Source organism: Zonotrichia leucophrys, chromosome 19, assembly GCF_028769735.1.
Source record: "Zonotrichia leucophrys gambelii isolate GWCS_2022_RI chromosome 19, RI_Zleu_2.0, whole genome shotgun sequence".
NCBI lineage: Eukaryota > Metazoa > Chordata > Aves > Passeriformes > Passerellidae > Zonotrichia > Zonotrichia leucophrys.
In genome coordinates this window covers 4,410,783-4,430,481 of record NC_088188.1, presented here as the reverse complement: position 1 = coordinate 4,430,481, position 19,699 = coordinate 4,410,783, and the positions used below count along the sequence as shown (strand labels likewise).

The following is a 19,699-nucleotide window of genomic DNA, read 5'->3' as shown; positions in this document are numbered from 1 at the left end:
CTAAATCCCAAGAAGAGCATGTTTTGACTACACAGACTGTGGCTGAGGTTGCAGTGGAAGAGGCTCAGCTAGGTAAGGACAAATGCCAAATGAAATGTCACTGCCTATCACACACAAATCCACCGAGTAGTGGCTTGCACATTCGGCCTCAAATATTTTATTTGCTAATTGGTTCCTTATCAGTGTTCCCCATAGCAACAAGGAGATGTAAGTGGCATCAAGTGGGCTGAGTGACATTATGTCTGCATGTAAATGTGACTGGGATTGTGCATGGAGGGGATGATCTGAGGGAGGTTAACAACATAATGTGAAAGCTCCTGTGGTCTCAGAGGAGAAAGGAGCTTCTTAATGCTGCCTGTGTGAGGTAGGGAAGCTTTCTCAGCAGCAAGCCTTTTTGAGAGAATCAGACAGATTCTACAGAAAATGAGTTTGTTTGATCTTTTTGCCTACTAAGAAGTATTGATTTTACACCAGATGTTTGGCTTCAGTTATTTTTTATAAGAAGGTCAGAAGATTTTTGGTATTCTTAAAGGTGTCATGAATAAGCAAAGGAAATAAAATTTATAGGAAAAAAAAAAAGCTAAAGGGAGACAGGAGATAAATGTTCAAGTTTTTTTCCTTTCTTTTGCTGATTTTTGTGCATCCCCAGGCAAATCAGGCTGTCTCTTTGAAGTTGCTCAGCCTTGTATATTGGTGATAATTCCTTCTCTTCCAGCTCTTCTAAAAGGCTCTTTCTTCAATGGAAGGTGCCATAAAAGTACAAAATATTTTGTGTGTCTGCATCTAAGGAACATAGATCTACAAAAGGCACTTTAGCAAAATAAAGCAAATAGAGAGAATGCTGTAACATTTAGGAGAAGTCAAGGAAAAAGGGAATAAAAGGACTCATAAGGATGGGGTGGCATTGATAAGAAACATCTGGGCTAGCTGGATGTATCCACTGACCTAAGATGTGGGATTCAAACCTGTATTGATAAATATTTGGATTGGACCACCTCTGGCTATACAGACATCAGCACAGCCCAGAAAAGGCTCAGGAATCACTGAAGAATCCCACCTGGAGGAAGGCCTTGAATTACTTTCCAACAATCCTACCTGGATTAAGCATTTCAGAGGGGGGTTTGTTCATCTGAAGGACTTGCACAGATTCAATGATGCCCTGAAAGCCTGTGGCAATTCTTCAGCTGCCTAGTCCACTCTTCACACAAAATGCTCCATCTTCTTGGGTAATCTCCTTTTAAATATCTCCAAAGACAGTCCTGAAAGGGACACACTGAGGGTTAACAGCACTTGGATGAATAAAACACTCCAAACTGAGCACTGCTGTTGAAGCCTTAACATAGAAATCTTTTGGCTACACCATTTAATACGACACACACGGGACAATGAATTTTACAGTACTTGCAACACTCCCTCCTTCTCTTGGCAAGTGGGCATTGCAAACCATTAGAATTTATGGGATAACTGAGCTGCTTGTGCCTCAGAGGAAGAAAATGGGATAAATGGCCCAGTGCTGCAGATCTGCCATGACTCATCCCATCGAGTTAACAAACTAGCCACCTCAAGATTTGGAAATTGAGTGCAGGAGATGCTACTGCTCAGAGAACTGCTACTACAGGCAATACTTGAGTGTAAAACAGCCTCAAGAACCAGGAAACCTGTTGTTATTTTAGCTGTTATTTTGTTGTTATTTTCCTTTTTTTAAAAAGGAAAGTGTAATCTCATGCACAGAGTGAAAAACAAGAGAGTTCTCTCTGGGATGCCACTGCCCTCACTGTCTCCAGGTGCAGGACCACGTTGGGTGTGCTCATGAAGGTCTGAGAGATGTGTGGTGACTTCTTGGAACCCTGGCCACTGAGAATTTCAGACTTTCTGTGCTGACAGGCACTGACCCTCAAGAGAACACTGTGTTTGACCTGAGGCCAAAATTGAATGATAAAACTGGGATTATAGGTGTGTAGTTCAAATAGAAGTGTGCAATATCACATGGTAGAAAACTTAAAGTTTAAGGTTTTAAAATATAGTAATATATATAAACAAGATAGACATTTTAAAACAGAAGCTAGTCCTTCTTCTTCACCTTCTTCTTCATAAGTTTAAATAGTATTATATCATTAGATTTTAAAATCCACATTAAAAACCACAAGTAATTAGCTATTAAGTTAAAAATAAAAATAATTTAAGTATAGTTTCTTAATTAAACTGTTTATCCTTAAAAAACATTGTAAAAAAAGAAATAAGACTCCATTTTTAGTTTATTAAAATAAAATACTATGAAACTCCCAATTTATAAAACTATAATATAAATAAAATAATCAACATCTAAATCCAAAAAAAAAATACCATCTCACACATTTAATCCCAACTCTAACAAAAAAAAATAGAACTCCACAGTGACTGACATGGTGCCTTTCTCCTCTCTTGTGGCATCCTACTGCAATAACAGAGCTGCCAGGAGGGAGCCTTTGTCCAAGTGTGCCCACAGCAGAGATGCAAGCAGAGATGCTGGTGTTGCAGTGTGTGCAGGTAACTCTGTAATGCAGATTTGGTGAGTCTGAATGGGCTATGGCATATTTTTAGATCCTCCCAGGAAGGAGTGTGTAAGCACAAAGCAGAGCTGTGCCTCCCTGCAATGGCAATTCTCTTGTACTGCTGAGCAAGGGTACCCAAAAGGCTGTGCTCATAATGTGCCCTTTGTTACTCACACAGACTGAATTTCTGATTTCTTGGTTAATTTGCAGTAAGAAAAATTGTTTAGTTTCATGGTATATCACAACATTCAATGAGCTTGTCCCTTGGGAACACCAAGAGCTTTCAGATCTTAATATAGACATCTTTCAAATGAGATCATTAACGAGTATATATCTGGATTGAGAGCCAATGCAAGCACTTCGATTTTTTGCCTGCCAAATTTTCATTTTTGGCTCCATTTTCTTCCCATATATTCAAAGAACTGCACCACATGGAATCCTTTAAACAATAGATGGGATAACATAATTTTTCAATTGCTCTTGCAAAGGTTTTTAACCACATAAACTATTCCTGGGTTCGCTAAGAAGTTACCATTGCAAATAATGTAATTGTTCCAGACTAAATTCCTTGCATTCCAGAAGAACTTTTGAAGCAAAGAGCATGACTGATTTGGGATTTTTAACCAGCCTCTTTATGGTAATACTTAGATGAATGTAAATTTTCTCCAAAAGCTTTGCTTTAAAAATAAAGGACCAAAGCCCAGAAACACTCCTAGCTGCAGAACCAATACTTAATGCTAATGACCCATTGATCTCAATAGAGAGAAAATAAACATTTAAAAATTAGGAAACTGCACACTTTATTTTAAACAATAAAAAAAGGTGAGAAGAACAGTAGACAAAATCTGGTGAAACTAGTGCAAGCTATAAATTCTGGTTTTTCTCTCCTCTTTTGCAAGCAGAACAAGCCTGATACTTGCCTTTGGAATGAAGTCAAGGCTCACTGTCCTGCTCCACCAAATTTCTCCTTAAAGATGTGACTTCTGCTTCCTGGGCTTCACCTGGAATTTAAAACACACTTTTTTTTTCTGGTAACATGTTTACTCTTATCACTTGAAACATTCTTGTTGCATTCCTCCAAAGGTGATGTCATTGCATGGTTTGGCCAGTGGAGAGTGTTACCCAACTCTCCTCCAGGTAGAGTAGGTGGGGGAGATGAAATCTTCTCCTTGCTGAAGCAGAGGGCCCCAGTTCTGCAATTCTCATCCCCTGTGGGTGCACTGGAGTTCAGCCTTAGCAACACACAAAGCCCCTTCCCAAATCCACCTCGTTACTGAGCTTTCTTGGATTGATTGAATCAAGCAGTGGGTGGTTTAGGAGGTGAACTGCTCTGGGAGCAGGGCCTGTGATTCACTGCAGACCCCCACCACACAGGGCACTATGGAATCCAACTACTCTGTGGCCAGTAAAGCAGCAGACATGGGGAGCAGCACTTCAGAGAGCCTTTTGGATCTCCATTCTGATTCTGTGCTACAGGCCAGCTTCCCACACACCAGCCTGTTTCCACTGGATTCACACCAGATGCAGACTTGGCCTTGCAACTCCAGAAATTCAGTTATCTTTTTAAAGACTCTGGGCTTTGTAGAATTGGCTTAGCTGTTGTATGAAACAATAGTATCTTGTATCAGTCAAAACAAAATGAATTAGCCCTGTATTTATTAGCCAAACTTCCTGTGAATACAAAGCTTCTGGGATCATACTCTTCCCCAGTGTGATCCCAGCCCTGCCCCTTTACCCATCCCCAAGGAGGGGCTGGCTGGAGCTGCAGGGACTCCCCCAGAGCTGTGCCCTTTGTACAAGTACAATGTATGTAACTGGGTCTTGTCCTGACATGGAGCACAGCTAGGGTAACTCAACCAGCCTCAGGAGCTGGGACTAGTGTCACAGATAAGGACAGTGATAATTACCTTCTCCAAAGCCTCGTGAAAATAGATGCCTCAGTTGAGGTTAAAGTGCCCCAAGTAAAGGAAAAAGAATAAAGGCAAAGACACAGAAAGAGAAAAATCTTTCCACATGATCAAAAAATAAGCAGGGAAAGTTTCATTTGGAACTTGAGTACCCATAAGCACAGAAGTCAATCAACCATAAGACCTACTAGAAAAACAGATGTAATCAGATTTAATAAGATTCAATCTTTATCCACTTATTTGTTTTATTTTCCTCAAGGAAAATGAAGACATTTCTTGTCTCCTGGATATGTTATGTGAATTACTTCACTGTTCTCTTTGCAACCAAACAACCCCAGCCCCCCTCAGCTTCCTCCTGCTCTCCAGCAACCACTGTGTGTTCACACTCACTGCTTACCCCTGGATGTTACTGTTCAAACAAAACCTGCAAACTTCTTTTTTTTTCAGTGAGCCTGCAGGATTACATTTCAGGCAGAGTGCAAAGTGACAGCTACTCCTCCACCTGTACTGACACAGCATACACTCTCCAGGAAGATGCATCTTCCATTCGTATGTGTCTGCTGCATGTGGTGCTGATGCTCAAAATGCCCATGTTAGGCTTTTAGGCCAAATAAATTTGATAAAAAATCATGGGATTTTAGGAGCATTATTTCTGGAGAAGCTAATTCCAGAAACAGTCTCTGCTCACCTGTGTCACTGATGCCTTAGCACTGCACTTATCTAATATTCACACCACCAGGACTGGAATTCAGGACTTCTGGTCTCTGCTGGTTCTCTGCTGCAAGACCTTTTCCTCTGACTGAAAACTGCTGCTAAACCTCCTTTAGTTCTTTTAAGATTTAGCTGAGTCATGCTGGGAAATCCTTTGAGATCAAGGCTATAAGAACTACAAGTGAGTAGAATTAAATGGGACATTTTGGGAGGCACAGAGGAAGTTACTCAATTGTTTCAGGTTAGAATACATTCTATTAGATACTACATAAACCTTCACCTCTGTCAAGCCCAATTACTATCCAGAAAAGAAAGATTAAGTAAGAACCACACCTATAAAGCTAGTACAGCTCTAAATTGAAGAACAAGAAAGGAAAATAAAAGTACAAACCCCTTGAGAGTTCTTATATATTTCAAACTACATATAAAACCCATTCAGAATGTAAGCTCAGGAGTTCAGACAGAGACTTGGAAATGTTGCAATTCCAATAGTCAATATCCTGTCATCCAGTCTATGGAAGTGATGAAAGTGAAGTTATACTAATCCCTTAATAAACACTTGTAGGTACAGCAGATATCAAGCTTGTTATTATCTTACTTGCTTTTTGCAGCAGGAGTGGTGCTGCACTGAGTTTGATCCCTGAACGACCAGAATGTGTCAGAGTTTTGCCTCAACATGAACAAGATGAAATTATTTGCTAATGTGGGTGCTCTGAGGTGCCCATATGAACACACACCAGGCTGGTTTCAAGAGCTCAGTTCCTACACTCAAGACTAGATTTTCAGGGAGGTTCATGCACTGAATTCTTGTAACATCCAGCTACTTATAAAAAAGCCTAAGAAAGAGCTAAGAAATTTGTAAATGTACCTCAAGTGATAGAAACTTCATCCTTTGATCACTTGCCACTAAGTCAGCAGTTCTGTGAGCAGCTGACATTTCTGGGTTCTCCACATTTCTATGAAGAAAGCCCTAGATGTCTCAATCTGGGAACAATGAAAAGTTAAGTCTTTAGTTTAAGCCTGCTTTATACAATAGCAAAGACTGAGAAAATTTACCTCAACTGATCAAAAAGGGCAAAATGGAATAATTTTCAAAGACTGCCTATCTCAGGTTTGCATTTTGCTTAAATGAGCAAAAATTTAAAGGGAAATGCAGAATCTTATGCCTTGCCATACCATGTATTATGGCAGCAAGGCTTGAAAGACAGTGGCAACAAGTGAGATTCAGCTTAAAAGTGACTTATTTTAGGGTATGCAAGCCATAAGAAAAGTGAGTTATAACAGATCCTGCCCTTGAAAGGAACTGTTGGTGTAATTTCTATTCCAACTCTGCATTCTACATGTGATTTTACATGTGCTCAAATGATGTACATCTACAATTTTATTGCTGCAACCTGGAGTTTGGACATGTTCTCCTAGTTAGATGGAAGGACTAAAACCCACCAAAGGACTAAACCTCCATCAACAAAGCCCAACCATGGGTGCTGAGAAAGGGACCCCTTGGCAGGACAGGTTCCTTCCACTGCCCAGCCAGGTCACAGCTGCATTACTGGTGTGACAACAAATGTGACAACTAAAAATAGGCCAGGGACTAATACACTGATTTCCATGCCAAGTGTGTAATTTACTAATAAAACTTCCTGATTGTTTGCAGACAAATCATGACATTTGAGGGTCATTTGTCCATGAGGGTTTATGAATCTTGGGTGCTTCCATCCCCTTCAGGGTGAGTCATCACCTCAGAGATGTGGCACTCAGTGCCAGGCCGGGGTGACAGGCTGGGGATCAGTCTCAGGTTGGACTCGATGACCTCAAAGGTCTTTTCCAACCTCAGTGATTCTGTGATTAAAGGGCAGGATTTGTTGGTGTTGTTTCCTCAATAATAAACATTAGTTATGCTTCCGGGCTGTAGGCCCGGCGATTTCTCCCTTGCCCGGGGCTGAGGGGCCAGGCCGGGCAGGGACCCGGGAGAAGCCACTGCCCCCCTCACCCTGACCCCAGTCCCTGCTCCAAGCTCTTTTCCCCGGTCCCCATTATCTGTCTCTGTCCCTTTACTCCATTCCTGGTCCCTGGTCCTGGTATTTGGCCTCTGTTCCCCATTCCGGTGCCTGCTCCTTGTCCCTGTGTCCCGTCTCTGGTTCCCGGTCTTCGTCTCAGTCCCTGTCCCTGGTTCGGGTTCCTTCTCCCTATCTCTACCCCCAGTCCCTGTCTCCGTTCCCAGTACTGGTCTCCATTTTCAGTCCCATTCCCAGTCCCGGTCCTCGGTCCTGATCCCATCCCCGATCCCGATCCCGATCCCGGTCCCATCCCTATCCCCCGGTCCCCGTCCCTCGGTTCCCGTCCCTCGGTCCCTCCCCGCTCGGCGGCCACAGCCGGTCCCGTGTCTCCCCGTGGGCGCCTGCGCGGGGCTCCTCCTCCTGCTGCTTCTCCTCCTCCTGCCCGTCCTCCCCTCCCGCCGCCGCCGGCCGCTGTCAGGATGAGGCGGAGGAGGCGGCGGCCCGGCCCGGCCGCTCCCGTCTCTCTGCCCGTGGCGTAGCGGTCTCCGCCCGGAGGAGGCCGCGGCGGTGCCGCCCGCCGAGCCATGGCCCAGCCGGGCCCCAGCGCCCAGACCGAAGGTACCGCGGGGGCGGCGGCGCGGCCTGCGCAGCACCGGGCTCGCCTGGGAGCCGCGCCGGCCGCGGGGCGAGGGCGGCGGCCTGGGCGCGATCGGCCGGGCAGGGTCCGGGGGCCCGCACGGAGCAGGGACCCACCGGGAGGGAGCGGGGAGCGGCCCGCGGAGCTCGGCTGGGAAGGCCTCGGGAGGGGGCGGGAGGCAGCGCAAGTGGATTTTTAGGCTGGAAATGTGGAGCAAGGGCGGCTCCCGGCGCGGGGATAACGCTGGGAGGACGCGCTGCTGCTGGGGAAGGGGAGCCCAGCCGGGATGGGACGAGGCCTCCACACCCTGGCAGGGGAAGGGTGGCGGTGTATCCAGGTAGACATTGATCCTCCGGGTGGGACGCCGTCATTGCTTTGGCCACGGCGGGGGTGAGACAGAGTAGAAATTCTGGGGATGTTTGGCTGTGTTCGAAAAGGCACTCGGAAGGTGCAGGTCGGGATGTGCGGTGTGTTTCTTTCCTGGAAAAGACAAAGAAAATAACAGATCTTCTCTCAAGGTGGTATGTACCTGTGCAGAAGGAAGCTGAGCTTTCCCTGAAGGTTCCTGCTGTGGAAAGGTTATTTCTTTCTGGTTTGAGAGGAATTGTGAAGGTTTTTTACCTTGGAAGAGGTTGCAGATCTGCGTGCATATAAAAAAAGTTGTAGGTAATGCTAAGCTTGGAGGGTGAGGTTGAGGGGACAGTGTTTACTGTATGGGATGTATGGAAGGGGTGAGAAAGCCAGGAATTTAAGTAGAGGCTGGTCATAATGTTGTTATAGAACTGGAGAGATGTGCAGAATCCTGCAGGATTGGTGCTCACCCAGCCATTGGACTAGGCCAGGGCTCTCCTCTTCTAGAGAACACTTGAGTTTCCTTGGGGAAGCACTCTGTTAGAAAAGGGCAATGATGTATTCTTAATTATGCATGTCTAGGGAATTGCGTGGGCCTTTTTTTTTTTTTCTTTTTTGTGGAGTTACACCAGAAAGTGCTTATCCTTAGGGATTTCAGCCTGCCTTTTGAGAATTTTAGTGATGAAGGTGCTTAGATTGTGGGGTTTTCCCTGCATTAAGATCAGTCATTGCTGATCCTTTGAGGGCACTGAGGGCAAGGTGAGTTTCCCTGCTGTCATGTTTATAAGGTCAGCATAGGTAGGGGTTGTTCTCCTGTACTTTGTGGTGAATAACCATTGTTTATTGTTCTTCTAAGGCCTGCAGAACAACTTCCAGCAGATTTTCTTCTTGGCTTTCGCAGACTGGCTCACTGCAGGTGTGCAGGGGAGCTGTTCAGTGTACAAAAGTTTGATGCCTCTTGACCAGAAAGGTAGTTGTAGGTTTGTAATGTATTAGAAGATCCACGTTGGATGTATTTGTGTTGTTGCTATTAAAAAGGTGCAGGTAAATTGAGTGGTTTGGTAGGTGAAGCCTGTCTTACAGGAGGTATGGATTGCTGTCCCTTTCCTGCTCCCTAGCTGTGGGGAGATGAGGATGCTGTAGAGAAGGGGAATGGCTGGAAAGTTGAGTGGGTTCTGAAAGTGTTTGCTGTGTCCTACACTAAAGAACTGGAGCTCCTAAAATGGCTCCTCTCCCCATCCTCCTCTGGCAGCCAAAAGACCAGTTTGGGTTTTTTATCCACTTTGTTGTTCTCATCTGTGTTGGTTTTGTTTGTAAGTAATTTACCAAAAGTGTGCCTTGAAAGTGTTCTATTTTAACGTGGAAAAAAATGAAGAAATTCATTATTTCATGTCTTTAGTTGTGTGCACTGGATTTATTGCTTACAGGAGTAGCATAACCTCCAATTTAAGATTTCATATGACAAAATAGAACTGGATTAGTATGTTCCCCTGAGGAAAAATAATGGCTTTTTATAATTACTTGTATTGATTATAAATAACTTATGCATTCTTTACTCATGCAAGACACATCAGCTATGATTTGTTTTGTGGAAAGCAAGTATAAAACTACTACTTTTTCTGCTGTGGTAGAAATAGCATACAGAACAACATGAGAGGAATTAATGTAGAAATTGTCTTCTATTCTAAGGCCTGAACTGAAATGAAAATGGGCCCAAGAATAGGGGCAGGAATAGTGCAGAGAAATAGGAAAAGAATGGGTGTTGTGTCCTACCCTGGTTTGTACTTTGGATTAGTGGAGACATTAATAACCCTCTAATCCACTGTGTGGGGTAACAGAGTTTCTATATGATAAGAATCACAGGGAGGCTGAGGACAGCCCTTGGCTGCTGCTGGAGCTTTGTGCTCTGTGCTGGGAGCTCATGGTCTTGGTGTGTGCTGCCTGCTGATCCTGGTCTAGGGGCTTCTTTTGGAGAGATTTTAATTTATGTGTGTTGTCTAGATTGCTTTACCACAGCTGTAATGTCTTATTTTTCAAAATATTTTTACTTTGAATATAATATTCAAAATTCAAACCTCCCAGGCTCCCTGGGTTTAGTTTGGATCTGGGTGCTTGCCATCTCTGAATGTAAGGTTGCCAAACAAAATGTGTTGGCATAGCTTTTCCCTATCAGAATTCTCAGGATTTAATTCTCCTTCTCATTTCTGGAAAACACTTCAATGAAGGAACTGCAGTAACATAAAACATTATTTCTTCAATACTAAAGTTAATTAGAATGATAGGCCAATTATTAAACTCTTCTTACTGCTCTAAGCTGAAACCATTAGTGCAGTCAGACTGATAATTAGCATATCCATTGATATTGTTCAGTGATAAACTGTTAATGGCACAGTCTATCAAATATTTTAATAAGAACTTGCTGGCAGAAGGAATTGATCCAGTATTGGAGTAACTTGGGCCAGTGAAAAGTGTCAGTCTGTCAGTGGTGGGAGGCAGTGCCAGCTCTCAGTGGAGGGAGCTGCTCAGCTGTAGATGGAAGATGGGAGGATGTTGCCATATTGATTTTGGTGCCACCAGCAGTCTGTGATCCCCTTTGTGTCCCTGTGTCAATAATCCAGGATCCCAACAAGAGCTGGGACTTGCTGTACACACCCCAGGGCCAAACATTGCTGGTGGAGAGGACAGGGATGTCACACAGAAAATTAACTAACAAAACCTCAGGTGCTTTTATTATATTTCCAGTTATTTTCCTTGTAAGTATATGACTTTTCAACAAAATTGAAGGATCTAAAAATGCTATTACTCATCTCCAAGCTAGGTGTGGTTCATAGGGGACTGGCCATGAGTGCTGATGTTCAGCTCTGCCTTGTTGATGCAACTGTCAAATGTCAAACTCTTGTCTCTTGGGGAGTAACTTCAAAATTGTTGGTACTTTCCAAGAGGCAGAAAATTTCTTCCCTCACTTTCATTTTGCTTGGTCCTTGCTTTATTATTATTCAATAATTACTGATATTATTACTATCTTTTTAGTATATTATTACTAATATACTAAAAATGCATTTTAATTAAAACACATTCACGGGAGTTTTTTTTAGGCTGTGTGTTTTTCTGTCATTTCAGTGGACAAATCTGGAATTTGGTTTCAGAAACAAAACAGACACCTTGAATGTACATGTTACTGAGGAAGTTTTGATCTGTTCAGCAGGTCAGTTTGCTATGAAATGGGAATATCCACATTCAGGGTGTCTGTTTTCCTGTCAAAGTCAAATTGCAAATCTCCTAATTTTGCAAAATACCCTGATGATGTTCTTTATCATTACCTGTTGATCTGCCAGAAGGCTCAATGAATATGCTTTAACCTATGGACTGACTCTCTCTTGCATTTTGGACACTGGCAGATGTAATTTCTTTGCCCGTTTTTATTACATCTTGGCCACTTCACCATTGTCATGGAGAAGATGGAATCAGTAATGTGTTTTCTTCCCTTCCTGGCCTGGTGCCTCTGGATGCTTAACTGCTTTCCCATAGCCCTTGGTGGGTGGAGTGGAGTCCCACTGTGAAACTAGTTTGTATGCACTCCCTTGAAAGTGATTGAAGAAGGAATTTTGTTTTAAAACTTTCAAGAAGCTAAACCAAACAATTTCTGTCAGTGTGGGAGTGGACCAAATCCCATAGGCTTCATTATGGGTGATGGTTGACTGGCAGACTTGCTGGGCTTTCACTCCAGGCATTTTATTAAAAAGTGCTTCTCAGATGTGAAGTTTTCTATCCTAAATTTAGGTACTTTAACTACACTCTTTTCTTTAAAAATACCAAATATGCAGTTAAAAAAAAAAAAAGAAAAAGCCTGAATTTGAGATTATGGTTTTACTCTGAAGTCTTTCAAGGTAAGAACTGGTAACATTGATAAGCAGCACTTACTAACAGGGCTGCTCTGAAAGCCACTGTGTGTGTGTATTTCAGAGGAACATCTTCTACATCAAAGGTCTGGTACTTCTCAGTGGTTCAGCCTTTACTTACAGAGTTGATTTTAGTGTCTGATTTAGTAGTGGCTGCATTAATGGCACTACCCTCCACATGTTATTCTATAAATAGGGTAAGCATTGTGTCATTTTAGTCATAGTATAGTCAGTTAGGCATGATGATGAATTATCTCTGGAAAAATTTAAATCATTTGATATTTTGGTGTAAACTGGCATAGGAAGAACAAGTGAGCAGTATCCCTTGGTTAATATTTCTGTGCTATTCAGAAGGAGGAGGGGATTTTTTACCTGGAAAGTACCTGAGAAAACTTCTGAGTTGTCTTGTCACTCTATAAGCAGTGCCTGTAGTACCCTGAGAGTGCAGAACTGCAGCATGGCCACTGATATAATGAGGAATTATGTGCATTTATTTTTTTCCCCATTCATGTCTCCTTCTGTCAGCCACAACTCCCTTTGGCGTTCAGCTGACTTGTGGTGGTGCTTCCCTCCTTCCTGTTCCTACCCTACACTTCTCTTCCCAGGCCTGGCTCCCTCAGTGCCATGAAGAATAAAAGCTCTTGAATCACCTTTAATGTCTGTTTCCATCTCCTCTGGCAGTTCCTGCTCCACACAGCCAGGCAGCAGAAACGTGGCCTTGCTTGCTCTTTGCTCTCAGGTTTTTGCTCCCTCCCTGCTCAAACAGCCAGTCAGTATTTGGCAGTGTCCTGGGCAGCTGCTGCTCTTCAGCAGCTCCTCTGGTTTCCTCCTTCCCAGACACCACCTCAGCTTCTTTAATATTGCTCTCCTTGCCTTTTGCAACCTCTGGTTTGGGGCTTTCCCCTGGTCCTTGCCCTGTTTTGGCTGCTCCAGGCCTTGCTCTGCTCTGTGGGATCACACCCATCCCTCTAATCTTCCTCTTCTGGAGAAACTCATATGACTCTACAAACTTCCTCAGTGAAAAATGGCTTTTCCAAGCAATATGGCTCCCTAGCTGTGCTGAATCTTAGCTTTTTTACTCTTTTTAAAAGATATTTTTCTTTATTTAACAGCTCTTCAGGTTCTGTCACTCATTGTGCTTTATTCTTGTTATACAGAGCTACTTATCTGCTTTTCAGCCCTGACTTATACATGTTCGGGTTCTGAGTGGTTTTTCAGAACAGATTATACAATTTTGAGGCAGTGAACTTCAGTTACCTAATCACAAGGTTGGCTGACATCTAATTCTTTAATACCTTGGTGTCTATAAACTGCAGTAAGTGCCTCACAGATTGCAAAAAATTCATTGTTGGAAGTTAACTTATGCCTCTTGGAAACAGAAGCAGAAAATAGAAGTGTTCCATCTTTTGGCTATCAGAGCAGTTCTGAAAGTTGGTATCAGTTGAGAGGAGGACAGGAAACAGCAGAGCTGTGATCTGCTCCTTTGGTTCTGTGTGCAGTTAAGGGCCCTGTCATGTGTGTCTGGCTGGGTTAGGGACTGAAAAATAACCAGAATCCTGGAGTAAAAACAAATAAAAATAAAAGGCAGTCTGATTTTTAGTTACTTAATAAGCCAGAAGCACTTAATAAGCCTTACTGTGGTGAGTCACACTGAGAAGAAATTTAAATTTGGGTGGGATTTTATTAATATTTATCTTGTTGTATTTTGTGGTTTTTGAAAGTGTTTTTTTTGGTAAAGCTGTGGAGCAAAAATGCAATAGCAGAAGTTATACATGGCAAAGTGAATTGGAATCAATAACTGGAAGGCAGTGGTAGCATTAACTGTGTATTCCAGAGGGAATAGCCTGGAGGTGAGAGGGAAGGATTACCTGGGGATCAAACCAAACCAGCATTGTCGATTATAATGGTGTTCCCATGCCTTTAAGCCATTGACCTGAATAGACTGTGTGGTTTGTATTGTATCTTCTGCCAATACACGTTTTTAGCTTACAGATAATTGCAACAAGATTTGCAACGCTGTTTAAATGGCAACAAAGGAGAGGAATATGCACAACAAAAGGAGAAACACCTCTTTCACCGTTTTTGTTGGGTGTTTCCTGTGTAACTGTTTATCCCCCACACCCTGCCTTGGTAGGGTAACTTTGTATGTGCATGGCTGGTCACCACTAAAATACTGCACAACAGAAATGGTTTATTTTCATCTATCCTGCATCAGTGCTATGCAAAACAAGGAGGCAGCACCATGGTTGGTTGCTTTAAAAAATAACAAAGCAGTAACTTGCAAACAGTAAGGCAGATAAAACCACAGGGTATAATACAATCCTTACATCTGGGTGTTCAGTGCCGTTGCCTTAATCTACACAGGAAGAAACACAGAGGAGTGCTAGAAGTTATTGCTCAAGCAGTAAGTATTTTAACCATCTACAATAAATTTTCAGGTCAGTATCCTTTAACAAAATTGTCTTTCCTAAGGCTTACAGGAGTTCATATTAACCTCCCATTGACTTCAGATGCAAGAATTGGAACATTCATCTTACATTAACAGTAACCTGTGCCAAAATCCCTCTGATACATTTTATTTGTGGTGTTACTTGGTTTATTTTGGTGAAATACAAAGCATAAATTTGGCTGTGTTAATTCAGATCATCTGACAGGCTGGCATCTTTATGTCATATACTGCATCTTTTAAATTTTCTTTTAAAGATTAGTTTCAAGTAAGGTTTTCTTAATTGCCAGCCTGCAATGTCTGTTTGTATCTTCTCCCATGTGAAATTAATGGGAAAGCAATTAGGCAAACTCTGGGTTCTGTGCTTGAGTGACATTTCTAGCTGTGAAGATATTAGAGCTGTCTGTCTGGTCTTCACAGCTTCTGTTGGAGTCTTAGATGAAACTGGAGATAAAGATGTTAAATCTCCAACTGGTGCTTTAACTCCTGATGTTACAGAGTTAAATTTGTTGCAGGCACTGAGGATTACATTTAGCTGAGGATCCCTCAGGAGGGGCTGTAATGGCCTGTTACAATGTCTAATCTAACTTTTATTTGCTTTCAAGTAAGAGTAAATGTGAGCCTATCTAATTGTGGGATAGGAATGTTTTCTGATGTATTTTTATCTTCAGCTCTAGGTTTTGTACCAGTCTAAGCACTTCTGTACTGGAAACTGCAGTGCAGTGCAACTCTTTCAGCTGCATTTGTTCAAAACCTGAGTGTGTACAAACACTGGTGGGAAACCTGAGCTTTGGAATTTGCTTTCTAATACCAATTAAGTTTGTCAGCTTCCCCTGGAGAGTCTGAATAGAAATCAGGGTTTGAAAAAGGTCATTTATCACTTACAAATATCAGTCATCAAGTCTTTAAAAAGTAAGTTCTGCTGCATGACTACACCAATCTCAGTAGCCACAAGGGAGAGTGGAGGACAGAAGGAAGGCCAGACTATTTCTTTTGGCAGACAGCAGGCACTTAGGTTAAACTGATAATCAGGCTGTACCCATGGGCTGTGGTTTCATGTTGCAGCTAAGCCAGTCTAGAAGGTTGCTGCTGCTGAAAGAAGTGTTCCTGCTCTTTTCTTCCTGCTCCCACAGTGGTGTTTCCCTCATTTCCTTTGTGCCAGCTCTGCACATTGGACCCATCCCTGAGCCCAGTTCAGCTCAGTCACCCAGCTGAGAACTACTCACTGCTGCATTAATTAGTTTAATTTAGTGAAAGACCTGATAAGCCTTAGAGCTGGCATAAAGGAAGGGTGTAGACCACACAGGAATAATATGAGAGTCCAAGGGTATCGTTCTGACGTTTTTTTTCACGCTTTACTCTGATCTGTGTGTTCATTGCCACGTGTGTGTCAGGTCTGCTGTGTGCTCAGCTGAGTGCTAGGCGTGGTCTGGTTTGAGACTCCCTCCCCTCCCACCCTCCAGCCTTTTCCTGGATCCCTTCTGATGCTGTCACTGCTGTCAAAAGCTCCCATAGCATGGTAGGGGTAAAAGGCACATGTGCTCCCAGTGAGGTGGGAGTGCTGAGTTACCCTGTCAGATGACCACCAGTACAGAAATTGATTTGAAATCATTGCAACTGCAGGCTTAGTCAAGCCTTCCCCATTCTGTATTGCTTAGGCCCCTGGAATATTTTAAATTATTTTAAAATTTCACGCTGGAGGAGGATTTTCTTCCTTTTTACTGTTCAGGAATTAATGTAGTTGACAAGTGGTAGCAAAAAATATGAATATATAGAATCTCAGCAGTATTTTCTGTCAAGAAATGAATTCTAGAGGCTTGGGGGAGTACTAGTCTGTTGTTCTCAGGGAACCTATTAAATTGCTGTAGAAACCTTGCTCCAAATAATAGGATCTGTATCCTGTTCCTTATCAAATAAAGATGTTAATTGTCTTTTCTTCTTATTATTTGTTATACTATATTTATCATCACAATGTCTCCATACATATATCTAGCAACAGTATTTTCCAGGCCATTTATTAAGATTTATATCCTTTAAGTGGCTACTCTACAGCACTGTTTTTTCATGCCTAGAACCTGCTGTTCTGGCAACTAAAATTTTAAGATTACTATTCCTTGAAAATAAGTTTTTACCCATTCTCTTTCCCAGTTTATCCTCTGTATACCAATTTGAGTGGCCAGATCATGTATCAAGGGATAGGGAACCACAGTGGGAAAGAAATCAGGTGTTAACTCCCTTTTGTGCTGCTTGTTCACATCCATAACTCTTGAGTTGTGTGTATGAGTTGCTGCTATCTCTGAAGTTTTTCTGGTACCTGTGGTAGCTCTGCATGTGGAAGTGAGTTTCCATGCTCTTGTGATTATTTCAGCTTTTGAAAATGTCCATAAAGATGCCAATTTCCTTTAAATGGCAGTGTCCTCATACCTGTAGCAATGGTAAATTACAAAATTACATTGCCTATATAAATTTCACAAGCATTGGCTTCTTTCTGGTTTCTTCCACATCATCTTCTTTCCTGAGCTATATTTCACTTTTCTTACCTTTCATTTGAATTTTTAAGTGTGTTAGGTGATCATTAATTTGTTCTTTCTGCTCAGAAGCTGGGCAGCAGAGTACCTGGGGTGGTCTGCAGCCTGAATGCTCTCAAAGCTGCACCTCAGTCTTGGCCCCATGACAAACAGCAAGACAGCACAAGATCTCAGTCTAGTGGTGTCTGGGGGAATTTTGGAATTAATGTAATGGTTTTCTTTTAATATATTAACTTACTTCATCAAAGAGAACAATGCAGTAGGGTTGTTTTGTGTTGTTTTGTTGGTTGTTTTTTTCCTGAGAGTTGAGTCATACTTTATTCCCATTTTTCTGCCTGAAGAGGACAGCCTTTAATAAATCTGAAGGCGAAGTGATAAACATATAATAAGGTGTCACAGGGATTTTTTTCCTCCCACTGCAAATGAGTCAGCAATTAAATTATCTTGAAAGAAAATCAGTCTGTTGTCTGGGTTTAGCAAATGTTTACATTTTAAGAGAACAGTTATATTAGTGGTGCTCAGAGTGCAAATTGTGTAGGGGGTCTCCTAAAAAATGAAATACATATCAGAATCTCCCCCTAAATGGCTCTCAATCTGAAATATTTTTATTTCACCAGGTTTAGTAAAGCAGACAATATCCTCAACTTAAATTTTCTTTTACTGGGAAGACACACTGCAAACCTCACTGTCAAGTGGAATTGCCACGTGTAATCCAGTTCAGGATATTCTGGTTATATCATACAAATGATGAGACGTGGTAGTGTGGAAAAACTTGGCAGAAATATTCCTGTGTAAATACGAAGGCTCATTCATATTTTCAGTCTTGCTTTGGTCAGGAAGATTTATGTGACTTGACATTTTTGGGGACTTGTTTTCAAATGCTGTGGAAGGGAATGGGTGGCTGTGCTGGAGGTCTGGTCCAGGCTGGAGGAGAACACCCTCTGTTGGTGTTTATTTTGCAGGTAATGAGGAGGGACAGGCTGGTGAAATGAAAGGGGCAGGGACACGTGTGAAGCGTTTGACAGCTGCATTGTCTGAGCTCAGATGTGTGAAATTCTCACAGAGCTTTGCTGTGCCTGCAGGGTGTGGAGATCTGCCTAGGCTGGCCCAGGGTGGCAGCGGTGGCAGCCAGCTGGGAACCCTCTTGGAGAAATGTGCCCAATTCTTGGGGACTTCACCTTGCCCAGTCCTGTGCTGCCATCACCCTGCTCTTGTTTGCTCAAAGCAGTGACTGGTCTGAGTAAATGCCCACAGCCTGTAGAGTAAATAACCCTCTTTGTAAATCCAAGGAGACACTGAGCAGTTTTCGTTTGGGTTTTTTGTTTGTTTTGTTCTGTTTTTCCAAATTGATCCTCCTGAAAAGAGCAGATATAAAAAAGAAAAATTGTTAAAGCAAGGGGAACAAGATGCAAGCACTTAGGGAACAGGGAAAATGCTGGTGATTGTGATGGGATTGGTAACTCTGTTCTCTCCATTTTGTGTCGCTGTAGATGAATTCAAAGTTCACCAGACTGTAGATTGCTGTTGACTTTTGAAATACTCTGATATGCATTCAAGCTTAGCAACACTGTGTTTCTGAGGAGATTCACTGGTGGTAGCAGCAGGATAGAGCCAAAATCCTTTCCATAGGATTCCATTAATGGTGTTGTCTGGTTGACTTTTCCAACTCTGTGATTCATCCACTGCTGCCCTATTTAAATTATTCAAAGAATTGATAAAGCACAGAGTGTGGTTGATTTTCTTGGGGAAAAAATGCTAACCAATAGTGTTTTCCTGAAATTTCTTGAGAAATTGTTCTCCTCACCAAAACATCAGTGGCAGAGATGAAAGAGAGTGAAAACTAATGATGGTAAAACTTCTTGTGCATTAAGTTGGGACTACTGTGGAGAAGACTGTGCACAGAACTGAGAGTTCTGATGGCAGCCTAGTTAAAAGGAGAGAAGCAGCTACTATGGTGAGCAGGGATGTACAAAAAGCCAGCCTATAATGATGGAGGTAGGGGACTGTCCTTGGAAAGAAATAATGCTTTTGGCAAATGAAAACAAACTGTTGGAAAAAAATTCAAGCTCACTTTTGTCAGCATGGACATCCATGTTTAAGTGCATTCCCATGATACTTGATGTGGGTGAGCAGTGTTCCATTGCAGTCCAATGTAAATAATGGTTAACTAAGCATAAATTTAAAACTGGACTTAAGTTAACCCGGGGTCAGAATGACTAAGTGTATAGAAGAGCATTACTTGTCACATGAAGTGGGTTTGCCAAACTGGAAGTCAGTTGTGATTTTCCTTTACTGGGTGGAATGGAGTGTTATGAGATGGAGATCTGCACCCCAGGAAGCAGCTGCCTGCTTTTGTGTCCAGGAAAGAAGATGAAGGAGGCAGTAACAAAGCAAGGAAGTAGTTAACACATTGTGAGTGCTGTGAAAAGGGAGAAAAAATGGGAAGTGGAAGTGGAAAAAAAATGGGGAAGGAGAAACTGTGTGTTGGCCTTCTTTTCCTTGTAGTTGTGCATAAAGATGTTTACTGTGCTGTTACACAGTAGGGGAAAATCACTTAGTTGTTACTGCATATGGCTGTTTATCCCTGCTGGTTTAGTTAAGCCATTTAAAGGACCTTTGTTTTCTCTCCCTTTTGCTTGTTCTCTTCTTGTGGCTGCCTCGTCCCTGGAAGTGTCCAAGGCCAGGTTGGACA

The 19,699-nt window shown here is 42.4% G+C and overlaps 1 protein-coding gene and 1 long non-coding RNA gene across 2 annotated transcripts in view; both read left to right on the top strand.

Moving 5' to 3' along the window:
• LOC135455905 (uncharacterized) lies at positions 1 to 5,230 on the top strand. The gene is made up of 4 exons (XR_010442418.1): positions 1 to 72; positions 2,447 to 2,526; positions 3,434 to 3,562; positions 4,886 to 5,230. It is a non-coding gene; the product is annotated as an uncharacterized LOC135455905 (long non-coding RNA).
• Positions 5,231 to 7,596: 2,366 nt separating this feature from the next.
• RABEP1 (rabaptin, RAB GTPase binding effector protein 1) overlaps positions 7,597 to 19,699 on the top strand; it is a 45,464-nt gene continuing 33,361 nt past the window's right edge. Inside the window, exon 1 of the mRNA XM_064729423.1 lies at positions 7,597 to 7,764. Within this exon, the coding sequence (XP_064585493.1) occupies positions 7,731 to 7,764 (34 nt within the window). The 5' untranslated portion in view covers positions 7,597 to 7,730. The remainder of the gene's footprint in view (positions 7,765 to 19,699) is intronic.